The 14,630-nt window shown below is 34.6% G+C and overlaps 1 protein-coding gene across 1 annotated transcript in view; it reads right to left on the reverse strand.

Annotated features, from left to right (window-relative positions):
• The window catches only part of LOC149803804 (intraflagellar transport protein 70A-like), a 59,082-nt gene that overhangs the window by 39,318 nt on the left and 5,134 nt on the right, over nucleotides 1–14,630 (reverse strand). The window contains exons 2-5 of the mRNA XM_089953615.1: nucleotides 12,552–12,617; nucleotides 10,357–10,566; nucleotides 4,004–4,060; nucleotides 2,783–2,851 (exon numbers count right to left, since the gene is read on the reverse strand). Coding sequence (XP_089809741.1) covers nucleotides 2,783–2,851; nucleotides 4,004–4,060; nucleotides 10,357–10,566; nucleotides 12,552–12,617 — 402 coding nt within the window. The remainder of the gene's footprint in view (nucleotides 1–2,782; nucleotides 2,852–4,003; nucleotides 4,061–10,356; nucleotides 10,567–12,551; nucleotides 12,618–14,630) is intronic.

Below are 14,630 nucleotides of genomic sequence, written 5' to 3' on the forward strand. Positions count from 1 at the left end.
ATAGAAAAACAATTTTGGCTTGATGAAACCAATAAAACTGAAGTTACACCAAGTAACCCACAAGATATGGATCATCATAAATGGTATGTGCCATGGGATCTGTCCACAGTGTTCACAACACCAGTGATACAAAGTTGCAATAGCATGTCTAGACCAAAGTAAATTTCTTGGTTAAGAGGCATATACATGCTGTAATGTATTTAATGCTTGCCTTTTTTTCTTAAACTTATAATAAGGTTCTCAAAATTAAAATGTCAAAAGGTTGCTCTTTCCATTACTTCTCTCTCATTGTGTTGGTTGGTCAAACATGATCAACCAACAGAGAAACATAAGGATTGACAATGACTTTATGGTAATTCTTCAAAGCCCACAAACCACATTTCCCCCTCTCTCTGGACTATCATAGCAAAATACGAATGAAAATCTGTGAAATAAATGAGCGAACTGGATGTTTGTCTGTCTTAGGCGATGATTTCTCCAGACCGATTAATGATGGTAAAAGTTAAACAGAGTTATGGAAAGGGAAAAGAGATGTAGGATAAAAACAATTTTATGGTCAGTAGCAGTGTCAATCAAAGCATAATAATGACCTATATCAACTGTAAATACATTTATATGTTTGAATTACCTCTTGTTCTTTTGTCATTTTGTTTAGTCTATTTTCCAAACTCGTTTCAATACACTCAATGTCAAGTGAATGGATGTATGTTCACTGTAACCATGCTGTGCTTGTAGTGCACTGCTTTTTTCATTTAAACACTCATTCATGTGTAAGTGCACCATCTTAATCAATATGAATGAAAACAGAAGTTCAGTTACAAAAGAAACAACTTATCAATTTGCAAATGTAATTATGAATAGCTGCAAAAAGCAGAAAACTACATTTTGGAGCACACACTAGACAAGGATGTGAAGATCTCATCTACTCCATCAATAAGCAGTCAATCTGAACTCCACTCAAAAGGCAAATTTGTCTATTTGTATGTGATATAAATAAAATTATATATAGTATGTACACTATTTCTTTAATATATCACTTATTGTATATATTTTGTATTAAAAGGAAAATCGGCTAGGCTTCTTTCCTTTTAATGAATAATGTATACATCTCATGGTATACAAACACACACACAGAGAATGCTAATTTTAACTAGTCTACATTTCTAACTTTCACTAGGTGATTGTAAAACAAGCATGATGATGTGCTAAACTTGACACTGATTAAAAAATTCACATAAATATTGATCAAAAATAAAAAATGTTTACCACATGTAGCAAAAGTCATGCTATAATCAAATGTACTCTCTTCTGGATAGATGGCCCAAAATTTCAACAGTGTTCATTGGATTTTGTTAGGACTCAGGACTTCAGTACAAAGCTGACAGTAATGTAGTGGAAATTTAAAACAAATTATGCTGATCAAGGGGAGATAATGAGTATGAGTTTCTTCTCATTGTCTATATAGCAAATGGCAGAAAAGCTTAAAATGTCATCTTTTCAGGAAAGCCAGATAGGGAGGTAGTCAAGTTCATTTTCCTAATATTAATGTGATTGGGAAAAATATTCAAAAAAGAAAATGTAACATAAAACTTCAAATATATAGCCGTCACCGAGACCTGCAAGATGTGAACCCCAATGTGATACTAACACAGTCTAATGATGATGCACTAGATACCAAGTTTCATCATTCAATCTCAAACATCTCTAAAATTATATTGTGGAATAAAATGTGTGAGGAAAACCTGAAACACTGACCTATGACTACAACATTAAAGATGTATAAATAAACCATGTAAGTTTCATTCCTTAATCTCAAAGGACTTGAAAGTTATAGAGTGGAATGGAAAGTGTGACAGAAAACTTAAAATGACCATGAATAAATAAACCCAATGTGGCACATGACACACCTGTTAATGATGATGCACAAGTATATTAAGTTTCACTCCTTAATGTTAAGAGGCTTCAAATTTACAGAGTAAAAAGGAAAATGAGGCTGAAATACTTAAAAATACAGTAACCTTGACCTTCATATGAGATACCCAACTGATATGTGGCACACATTCTCATGATAATGTACAAGAATATAAAGTTTGATCTCTTTCTCTCAAATGGCTTTAAAGTTATAAAGCAGAAACAATAGTGTGATGCCTGGAAAATGTTTCTTTGAGAATACTTACCCAATCAAAATTCCTATGAAGAACTATTACTACCTTGCAAATCCAGCCCTCCCAGATACTACTTTAGCTAAAGGGAGCTAAAAGTTGTCTGCTGACCAATGTAGTAGTTGGGCAGTGATCTCCCCTTAAGCATAAGACTTGGCAGCAGTGTCTAACCCTTCAGCCAAGAAGCATGCTCTCATCATGAGAGACCTTGCAAAAGCCAGATCTACGTGGAAGATATACCATTACAAGATGGCAGAGTTTTTCACTTCTAAGGAAAGTATATCCCATCTATATTTCCAACTTTTTCTCTTCCTATCCCAACAAAGCTCAGCCTTTACAATTTTCTAACACTTTGTTGTCGTCACACATTTAGGTACTTGCACTTGTATTTAAAGAAGAAACTATGTCCACCACTTTTCACAAAAAGGCAGGAAACAATACGTATAAATTGTAGCACATCTCAACAGTTTTATTCCAAGTAACCAGGTAATATGTTACAGTGTAGTTAAATTTACTCATCCTTGTTTGAAACGAGTCTCATATCTATAATATCATCTTTCTCAAAGTAAAACTCTATCTGAAAGGTTAAGGTTTATGGGGTAGAAACAATGAAATTTCACCTTGAACAGCAAACATCCTAAATTGATCTCTGTGTCTGGATCATCTGCTGGACACTGCTCTACCAGACTCTGAAAGTAAATGCATCATTATAAACTCTGTCTCTTATTTCATTTCACTATACATCAGTTACAAGTTATATTAAGAATGCCTCATTTGTTATGTCAGTCCAACAGCATGGTATCTAAAAAATGTTGCTTATGTTAATGTAATTGCAAGGATCAAGTAAAACTATGAGGTACACATGGTTTGCATAAATATTCAAACATCTCTGTAACATCTAACTACGGTGCAGTCTTTTATATCACTATAAATCAGTTGTTCCCAACCTATGGTCCACAGACACCCCGGGGGCCGCATGGTCATTCCAAGAGGCACATGAGTAATTCCAACTGGCAGGTAATTTCACAATTATCTGTGCCTAAAATCAGAACTATTAGTACATGTGGAATTTGGAAGTTAAGATGGGGTCCTCATGCTCAGAAATTAAGAAATACCCCCCCTTTCATCAGAGTATTATATCTCACATAGTCAACCAGTGCTTGATTATTACCTATATGTATGGGGAAACTGCAAGACACTGACAGAATTTTGAAATTACAAAACAAATCAGCACATATACCCCTAGAGGAATGCTTTGATGCACAGCAAATCGCTGCTAAAAAAATTAAGTAGTATGCAAACCAAAAAAAATTGATCAGAGTCAAGATGTTTTAGTATTATAAAACTCAAAATGGAACTTTGTCACAATATCTACAAGATATGTTAAGCAGACACAACCAAGTCATGCACTATGCCCTGTAGATGCTGTAACTCTCTTGCTACCAAAGCCTAAAATAATGCAAATTAAAAAAGCTATAGTTTTTCAGAGGTTCTCATCTAGAACAGTTGCCTTTAAACATAAAACGATCAAATTATCTCAATGTTTTTAAAAATAAATGCTTTAACTACATGTTAAATAAGATAGGAATTCTTTTTCAACTTAGTCTTAAATAATCTACATAATATACACAAGTAGAATTTTCTGAAGGTCTCATGGGAGATAAATTCAGAACAAATAAGCTACCTTCTAAAAATAAAGCATTATTATAATTATTATTATTATTATTATCAATATTACAACAGCTTTCATTTTATAATGTCATAATGAAATATCTGTTTCTCTAACCTTTATTAGACTTAACCATATCTCATATCTAAATGCAGACATTCTCTATACCTACCTTGGCACCTGATAGGTCCTCCTCCCCATACTTGATGGCAGCTTGAAGTTTAGTGATCTGAAATTTTAAAAATTTTAAAAAACAAATATAAAATTAATTAAATATAAACTTGTTTAGGAAACATTTCATAACAAATACTGGAAGAAGTGATGGGCAACTCTCCAGGCAAAAATATTATCTACTAACAGTCGGATATTCTTCCCCAAAATACATGTTGGGGAAAATTCTATTTAGCCAGTCTGACAGTCACTGTTTTTTAGAAAACCTCCCAATATTCCATGCTATGAGTAAAATGGTGGCATCATCCATTAAACCTTGATATTTTCAAGAAAACCTCCCAATACTCCAAGCTACCAGTAAAACGGTGGCATCATCCATTAAACCTTGATATTTGCAAGAAAACCTCCCAATACTCCATGCTATGAGTAAAATGGTGGCATCATCCATTAAACCTTGATATTTGCAAGAAGAACCCCAATACTCCATGCTACCAGTAAAATGGTGGCATCAGCCATTAAACCTTGATATTTGCAAGAAAACCTCCCAGTACTCCATGCTATGAATAAAATGGTGGCATCAGCCATTAAACCTTGATATTTGCAAGAAAACCTCCCAGTACTCCATGCTATGAGTAAAATGGTGGCATCAGCCATAAAAATGTGATATTGGCAAGTGAAAAATGTCCACTGGTGGCCACCTGGCAATCAACCAATCATCATGAACTAACTACATCTAGGAAAAAACATCACTTACTACTGACAAGTATACACAGCTCTCCCCCATTATAATATAGTAGTTGTGGGTTAGGGTCCATAACTGCCAACCACATTATGTACAAAACAACAGTTTAGTGAAAATGATCAAAATGTTTAGTGTACTTGTGTGTTGGGGGTTGGATAAACAAAACACCAGTCAAATGCATAGTAATACTTTTTTTTAAAAAATTATGTGTCTTTTTCACTGCATGGTATTTATACATTTAATGATGTCCAATAATAATACTTTAAACTGTAAATAAAAACATACCAAACTTTAGATTACTTTCTTTCAACCCATACTGTCATACATATGATTTTAAAAAAATGATATAAACACCCCATTTTAATAAATATATTTGCCAGTTATAATTTTTATCTACAGCTGCATGAAGTTTAAAGTGATTAAAATGTTGTAATCACTTGCCAAAAAAAGGATTAATTTTAGGCTGCTCTTCAGGCCAATGCAGCCTGACATTAAAAGTTTTATTCCTTTTTAATTAGGAGATTGCATTCACATATGTACCACTTCATAAACAATAAAATATTGTTTTAAGTTCAAAACACATCAGTTACATATGATTATTAGCAACTGAATGATGTCCTGTTATGTGCTGCACACTTTTTAGCAATTCTAGAACACAGAATAACAAAAAATTACAAACTTACACACATGTATGCAATCCATTTAAAATCCAATAATGCCTGAAAACATATTTGTTCACAAAAAGTACTAATCTAAAAAGAATAAACACTATTCACTGTGAATTGTTAGTGGAAGTATTTTCTGATGTTTTTTGTTGTTGACTGATCGTACCTGTTATCTTTTGGTTTTGAACATCGTCAAATGAGTTAAAATGTCCCCGTAGCACAGCTTTAGCATCTTCAATATCCTCATCTGTGAATCCCTTAAAATCACACTCCTATTGACAAAATAAGCTTTCCTTTTCCTGCACATCTCCATTGTGAGAATAAATGTCTTAATTCACTTGTCAATACTGATACAACTAAACTAACTTTTAATCCGATTTCACTGGAACATAACACTTAAATGTTTCAATAGACCTTATTTGTACTTTAGCTACATTATGCAAATGAACATCTATCTCTTCTGGGCTGCACTGCAACAGATTACAGAAATCAGTGGCAGGCCACTGCAAATCCCTTGTGATCTGTTTCCATGTGTCAATAAACAATGGTCAACAATAAGCTGTTTTTCTGCATGATCAGTGAGCTGTATTTACAGAGATAAAGTCTACTGGGGCGGCTTTAGCACTAAAGGAAAATTTGCCAGCGATGTGTACTTTAGCACTAAAGGAAAATTTGCCAGTGATGTGTACTTTAGCCAAATACAACAGCTGATATGGATCAATGACAATTATGGCATAGCAGAGACATTGGAAATTTCGGTGGTCAATAGCCTGTTAGAATACAATATCTTATCTTGCCTGAATACAACAGAGGCTAATTAGAATTAAACTGTGACTGTAAAAACAGGGGCCCTGAATGACTGAGTGGTCTAAAGCACTCACCATTACGGATCATTGCCATCTCACCTCTGTCTTCGTGGGTTCAAGTCTTGGGTTCGGCCAATGTGGGTATGTGAGAAAGCTTGCCAGTAGCTTCTTGTGGGTTGGTGGCTCTTTCCGGGGTTTTCCTAGGTTCTTCCCCCACCATTTATACTGCCACCATGTGTAGCCTATCTTCATACATGCCAACCCATGGTAAGAAAAAAGTGTAACCCATGTGGACAAAAAGAGTAATCTGAGCAGAAAAAGAGTAATCCACATATAACATGATAAAAATTCAATGAGCGTATGTACAAAATGATTTATTTATCCCTCTGGACTTTTAACAGACTCTCATATTACATTTCAAAACACTTTGTACCAGCTGAGACTTTGAATGTTTCGCACACCAGTAGAGCACTAAGAGCTGAGTCACAGAGCCTGGATCTGAATTCAGTTTTATTTTTGTTAACAATGCTGAACAATCTCTCACAGTCAGCATTAAAATGGTAAAGAAACAATATTCTTTTCATAACCTGACAAAGAAGAGGATATTTATGTCTTACAATTATTGGGTCTTTTAGCTGGGAAAAAAGATCAACTTGGTCCGCATGAAGTACATCATCAGGTAGCATGCCAACTTGATACTTCATGAGTTCTTCTAATTTATCAGCAGTGCATCATATGACAGAAGACAACTTGACATGTACAATGATGAAGACATTTTCTAAAATACAGAATGAAACTCCTTTATGAATTCCAGTCATCAATGATGTAGTATCAGCTGAAAACCCCATACAGTTCTGCCAACTTATGTTTATTCAAAGCATTATCAAGCAAATAAAAAAATATTTTCTCCAGTGGAATCTACTGTTAATTCTGGTAATGAAAGAAGAGCACTCTGACTTTGCCCTTTTCATTGTCAAAGTATCCTACACAAACTGAGTACAACGTTTTGTCATAATCACTACTCCTGTCTGTTGCAATACTAAACTGCCCAATTTTCATGGCTTCCGCAATTTTAAGTGAAGTATCTTCTGCTAAACACCTAACAATATTAGATGATTTTGTTCTTGCACATGCATATTTTCTTCAATTTTGGAACCATGAAACATTCATTTGAACAAAGGACCAATATAGTCTTCTACAGCTAGGAATAGACCATGTTCTATTAAGAACTTGGTTGATAACACCGCTGCATTTATAAAATTAGTGTCCACAATTTAGTTCTTCTATAAAAAAAAGTTACCTTAGTACTGGAGTTAGTAAAATGAGCTAATTCAAGGTTTCTTTGTTTTACCACCATGATGAATATTAAAATCTTTTCCACACAGCCACCAAGGGGCGTTAAGCTGCTCTATAATGGAACACTTTATTGTGTAATTCATGTATTCATCTCTGAATCAGTTTTTCGTCTTTTCCTAATCCATCTGTGAAATTATCTGAAAAACATTTTTGCTCCAACATACGCAATGACTAGAATAAATCTAACTTGACTTTTAACGCCAAATACCTTCAGACTGGTTCTGTACCAGATATGAATTATAACAAAGAATCAGCAAGCAATGATTAAAAGTTTGAAAACCAGTCTGTTCTCTCCTAACTAAGCCATACAGCTGCTATAAATAGAAACCAAGGTCAAAAGTTGAAAGTAGAAACCAGCATGTTTCTTGGAAATAGGGCAGCTGCTATTAATAGAACATAATACTGTTAAGGAAAGTGCATGCCAATATACAAACAACTGCACTCTTATATCATAGTTACATAGAAGCCGTCTTTTCTAGAATACGGTCTATGGGATTAATGGGTTGTTAATAAAAATGAGAAAACAAATTATTAATTTTATTTGGAGGGGATATACCAAAAATGTGTAATCCAAATATATTTATACATAAGGTGTAATTTAGTGAAAAAAACCTAACGGTTGGCATGTATGAATCTTGTGCTGAAAAATGGCGTTAAACCCTATAACAACAACAACATGAACTGTAAAAACACATTCTAGTAGTCCAAATCAAGAAGTTTTGATACAAAGACTTCAGCTAATAGATGTCAAAGATTACATTTAAATTTTTCTTTGAAAGATTAAAATTTTTATAATTTTTTTGGGGGGGTCGATAGTGCTACTACATTATATTCTGAATTGTGTTATAGCAAAGTGTGTTATAATGAGGGAGACCTGTACCATATAAACAGCACATGCAATTTAATTCACAGCATAATCTTTTCTCTTTATAAGATTGCTGGTTTTAAATTAATTTTTACATTGTGACAAGTCTGGTTCCTAGCCTATAAAACACAATGTTTGTTACTTACTGGTATAGATCTCTGATAGTTTTATATGGCACCTGTGCAAAATACCTCAGCTGATGGTAGGAATCTAGATAAATGCCGATATGGAAACAAATATGGAAAATTTATACTGGGGTATGTCAATGTAATGCAACATGGGTTCAATAGATCTGCAATGCCTGTGTAATTGTTTGACAGTTAAGCTGCCCAACCAGACAAGTGACCTATTATGACATCCATTTTGTTCACAGAGATGCTGGCTGCTGATTTCACTGACATATGATGGGTGAATCTTTAACTATTATGGGTTCAATGTACTGTAGCATAAACTAATTATGAAACTTAAAGCTATACTTTTTAAAAAAATAATTTAGTTATCATGGAAAAAAACATCTATCCAAGGTTCCGATATGATAATCCTATTTACACCTTGGCAGATCAAACAGATATATTGTTTTGTCCTAGCAACATCTATTGGAGTTCATGAGTTGTCTCCCTTAGCATGTAATGCCATCTAAACAAAAGCTTGTGTACATCGGACAAAAATGGTGGGGACTATTGACCTAAAAAGGATACTTTGGAAGTTGAACATCCAAAGTATGACAATGTACCAGAGGGAAGCTATTACAAGTGTATTTGAGTGAAAGGTATTTGTGCAAACATGGACCAGTACTGGAAAATTGCTTATTTATCAGTCCATTCAAGTTGTGTGCTCCCTTTGTCCTGATCATGTAGGAACAGTGTTCAATTTGAAAAATTTAATTTTGATTGGATGCAGTGGCTTGCTGCCATGTCCAATGAAATTCACAGACCTGAAGCACAGAAATATCTGCTTGATATGCCAAGATGTAGACTTATCACATCGAAGCCTTGGCTAGCAAAGATGGGAAATAACAGATATGAATCATGGTTCAACAACTTCATTTTTAAAAGCTTCAGGTGAACATCAAGTGAAGAATTTTTGAGCATTTATGTACATGAAGATGTCTGCACAACAATCTACCAGTTGTCAAGTTCCCAGGTATTATGGACGCTTTTGGGCATGTGGAATTGGCATCCAGGCAAGTAAAGTTTGTTAAAGCTACTTGCCTAATTCCTGTGTCCGAAATAAATTGCATTTACTTTTAAACCCTCTTTCGCTTTATCTGCCATGATACTATTCCTTGATTACCAAAGACTCTTTAATATTCACTTCAATTTCATCAGACTGCTGTCATTCTGCTTGTGTTTATGTATGACTATCAAGCTGTGGATTTTATCGGCTATAATAGGTAAAGCTCTTCACCCACATTTCTTTAAAATTCAATCACATTTTAAGATACATATTTTGTATAAAATAAAAATGCATATGGTGCCTGAACACAAAAACCTTAAACTTTTTATTTTGACAAAATTATCTGGTAAAAGTATATTCAACAGAACATCTTTTCTTACAGAACAGAAATATCCAAGTTATGATTATATGTAATATAAACGAAACAATTTGGTCATACTTCATCTTATTTTGCAATATATCTCCTTTTTTAAAGCATGTGTTCTGATGTGGAAGAGCTGATCAGGTCTTCTCCACCTTAAAGCACTGCAACTTCATTTGTTTGCAAGATGGCAAAAGGGAAGAGTTATTCTTGAATACTCTTGATGCTCTCTCCACCTCCACCATGATGCCCAGACAAATGAGAAATTGCACTGCCTCCTGGTACAGGATACACCATATACTACAGTATACTTTTATGATAATGACAACCAAGATATCCATTTGCCTTGTTTTTTTTCCAGATGAGAAATCAAAATGGCTTACCTTTCCCTGATAGGAAGGATTGTCAATTTGACAAGCCACTTTCATGGCTTCCTGGTAAAGACAGGCTTTGTACAGGGACTGCGCATAGTACAGCCTGTATTCCTCTACTTCTGGGTGCATGAGTGACAACTGCTCATAAGAATCAGATGCATTCACAAAGTCCTGCATCTGGAAGTAACAGTAACCCAAAAGAGACAGGGCAGCTCTTGACTGAAAATTAGATGAATGGTAGATCAGCGGTTATTTCTGAAATAATAGTAATCTCCTTTCAATGATTATTTCTGAAATAAAAATAATCTCTAATTCAAGTCAGCTAACAAATGACATCTGATTATTTGCAAGAGTTGCAGAACTATATTGGTTACATGCAGTATCTTGTATTAATATATTAAGTACACTACCAAGGGCCACAACTCAATCCAAAATGGCATTGACACAACCCATACGAGACACAACTTAGGCTAAGAGACAATGTATACAACAAATTGCATCTAAACATGCTCAATTATTCATGTGCCATGCTGGTTAAAAGGATATAATGAAATGCAGATGTAATGTTGATGGAAAAAGGACAATAACTCCATCAAAGTTGAACCTAAAAAGACAAAACCTTTAAAAGGCACATCAACATGTAATAAGCAATTCACCTACCAATGGCATGCAATTATGTTATAGGGCTGCAGAGCTAAGCTGGTTACCATCAACATACCGTATGAAGATACGTACAAGTTAAATGTCAAAGGCATTCACTATCAAAAATGGCGTTGACAAGACAAAAATACATCAACGACACGTTTAGGTATATTAGGTATAAAAGACAATAAACCCACCAAATTGCATCAAAATATGTGGACTGGTTCATGAACTGACCTTACTACAAGGTCTGCTGTTTTAGAGATGTAATATTTATGGAAAGGGCAATGATTCCATCCAACTTTGTTCAGTATAGGTTCTTTATAGGTTTAAAAATTCTGAGATTTTGTCATTTTCACATGTTGTGAGGAATAGGAGTTTGGTGTAATTCTAAAGGGATACTCAAAGAATGATCAACATTGCCAATTCAATATTTTTTACTGTTTGAATTTTTCCACTCTCTGTTTTGAAAATATATATGTTGACACCTATGAAGCTCTATTCTGATAGCAGATGGCTTTAGAAGTGATACGGTACATCTCCATGTGAGGCCATAGACGAAAAATGTTTACTGGTACATAAAGGGTGCATTAACATGTAATAGGCAATACATCTATGAAACGGTATACAATTATTATCTGACAGACACAGAGAATAATAGATAGATGGAAAAGTTGATTACTAGGAGTTTCCACATCTCAAAGTGAAGCCCAAACAATTATAACAACAACAGATACAAAACCAACAAAAGCGATTTTAGCTACCATGCTTTGTAATGTAAAGCATGTTTTGTATAACATTCCCCTCCAACTTCCTGGATCCTACCCAACCTCATGACAGTGACCCTGCCAATGTAACCCAAAATATATTTCATATATATCACAGATTTTTCTACCACACCTCATGTCATTTCCTCATGTGGTGTAACATACAAACACATAACATTTTCGATCAGAAAGAGTAAAACTACCACCAAAATTTGTATTTGTTCCTATCGGTAATTCCCTAAAATTTAATGTCACTAATATAATGTACTGGTAATTAAAGATTCTAAGTCACTAACTGGCAAATGTCTTATAATTTACAGTATCAGAATCCCCCAACCCACCCCCATGTGTGGATAACTAGCAAAATGTAGTATGTCTGTAACATTTGCAGCATATGCTGTTAGGATAACATCGTTAGAAAATAAAGCACACTTAACATATCAGCTGAGAAACCTATAAAATACTATCCAGAGTTCTCATTATCTTTTGAAGCAGCCAGCTCAAAATTAAAAATACAAGATTAAGTCAATGCAACAGTGAATCTTGACTTAGCAGTAACCTTAATACACAGCAGACCTAAAAGATAACATTTATGAATAATTTTTCTTAAGTTTTTGTACATATTTCACATTTATATGGTGCTTTGGGTGTCCTTTATAAACATTATCTAACTTTATGATGATAAAACATGCAGGACATAATATGCATATTCTGTGAATGGAATACCAGAATAACCAATTGTCTTTGCATAGTACACAAAGAAGTCTTTTTTCTTATAAGAAAAATAATACCTACCCTTGGATGTGCTTGCAACTGGTTACTCAAAATATGGACAGCATCATTATATCGCTGGTCACGTATCTAAAATAAAAGTGTCAAAAATGTGATTCTTAATAAAAGACAATTTGTAGACAAACTGTACTGTGAAAGACATTGGGTAAAATTAACATTTTACAAAAGGTCATGTAAGAATAGTCATGTAATTACCACCCATTCATCCAATACAGCTGTGGTCAGTCAGACTGTAAATATTTTCTGGAAAATTCTTGATAAGGTAACTCTTGATAATGGTTCAGTTTTCAATGTCACTATGTTTAAGTTAAACAAATGAATACGCCATTGCCTTGCTCTGGATTCAAGAGATCTAGAATGAATTTTTCCTTCACTCCAAGAAACAGAAGTAAACTACAAGAAACACAAGTAAGCTAGATGGTTGCTGTTGGTTGCTGTTGTTGTTGTGGTTTTAACACAATTGTTCAGCACATGATAAAACCCTGGTAAGAACCATTGACCCAAAGGAAGCTACTGGTCAGCTTTCTCACATACCTACATTGACTGAGCCCGAGACTCGAACCCACACTGGCAGCTGTGAGACTGCAGTGACCAGTAAAGGTCATCACATAGACCACTCAGCCATCTGAAGCCCCCAGTAAGCTGTCTGAGATATCTTATTTAAATCACAAAGACATCTTCTGCCAAATGATTATGTATGCTGATGCTAGAATAACTACCAATCGTCAGGAGTTCTACAAGACAAGAAATCTTAAATTCAGAGGACTACAGTCTTAAAGGATCAACACATCATAAAATCAGGAGACCACACTCTTGATGGGCCAGGAAGGTCAATATCAAATGACATTCACCATCACCTCTTAATCAAGGCATTCATTTACTATAATCTAGAATGTCATCCTGAGATAAACCAGTTTTGGGGGTAACAAATGTTCTTACATAATACTTACACAATCATGATAATCAGAGTACATACACTACCCTGCAAATCTAGCCCTTTCCAGCTATAAAAGATCTTTTTGCTTCTCTTAGTAACAAAAGGCATCTGCTTTCCTAGGTGGAAGGCAGACTACAGTTGTATCCCCTTCAAGAGAGAGCTTGGTACTAAATACCATCAGTTGTGCAAAAGTGCACACTCTTCAAAGATAAACTTAGAGAGGAGTTTTTGGGAGGGTGTGACCATATTATGTCAGGGTGAATCTTTGCACAGGAACAAATTTTACTCCCAAAAATTACTTCTTTCTTCAAATATGTTACCTGATCATAGTACTCTAGGATAAGAAGAGGCAGTTATATCCATTTTGCTCTCAGTTGGCCATGTCTCCTCATGCACATGATGCATATTTAAGTCTCATGTGAGATACAGTGATAGGCTTAACATATGGTTTATGGATGGATGTAGTTTACAGAAAAATCAGTTCCTTACACGCTCAGTAAATAACACATCATATCCAGGACAAGAGTGCCAGAGCTGAAATATCATCTCTTCATTCTTTGACTTGTAAGAACAAACAAGTTCTCCCTCATATCCAAAGAAGATCGAGGTTTCCAGACAAAAAAAGTAAGTCACACTGAATGGAAGTCACCTTGATTGGGAGCCTATTCTTGGCATTGAAATCAGGGAGCATCATTAGTGAAAATGAAGAAAAAATTCTGAACTGCAGATAGCTCGGATTGATTGACAAGGTTTGTATCTAACTTATATTGCCTGCTGTAGCTAGAACATTTATAGTTATTTAATATTACTGCTGCCAGTCTCATATGTTTATATTATTGATAAAACTTAACTATCACTGACACCCAGCCTTCATTATTATTGTACCTATCTAATATTTTCTTTCATTTATGTTTAGTTAGTTCATATCTTTGCCATTTATTTTTCTTTAGATGGTCTCTCAGGACTTTGCAAATCCACTAGCATGACTCCCAGAATAAGCTTAAAATCCACTAGCCTGACTCCCAAAATAAGCATAAAATCCACTAGCCTGACTCCTAGAATAAGCTTAAAATCCACTAGCCTGACTCCCAGAATAAGCTTAAAATCCACTAGCATGACTCCTAGAATAAGCATAAAATCCACTA

The sequence above is a fragment of the Sinohyriopsis cumingii genome, chromosome 3, assembly GCF_028554795.1.
Source record: "Sinohyriopsis cumingii isolate HCF-2022 chromosome 3, ASM2855479v2, whole genome shotgun sequence".
Taxonomy (NCBI): Eukaryota; Metazoa; Mollusca; class Bivalvia; order Unionida; family Unionidae; genus Sinohyriopsis; species Sinohyriopsis cumingii.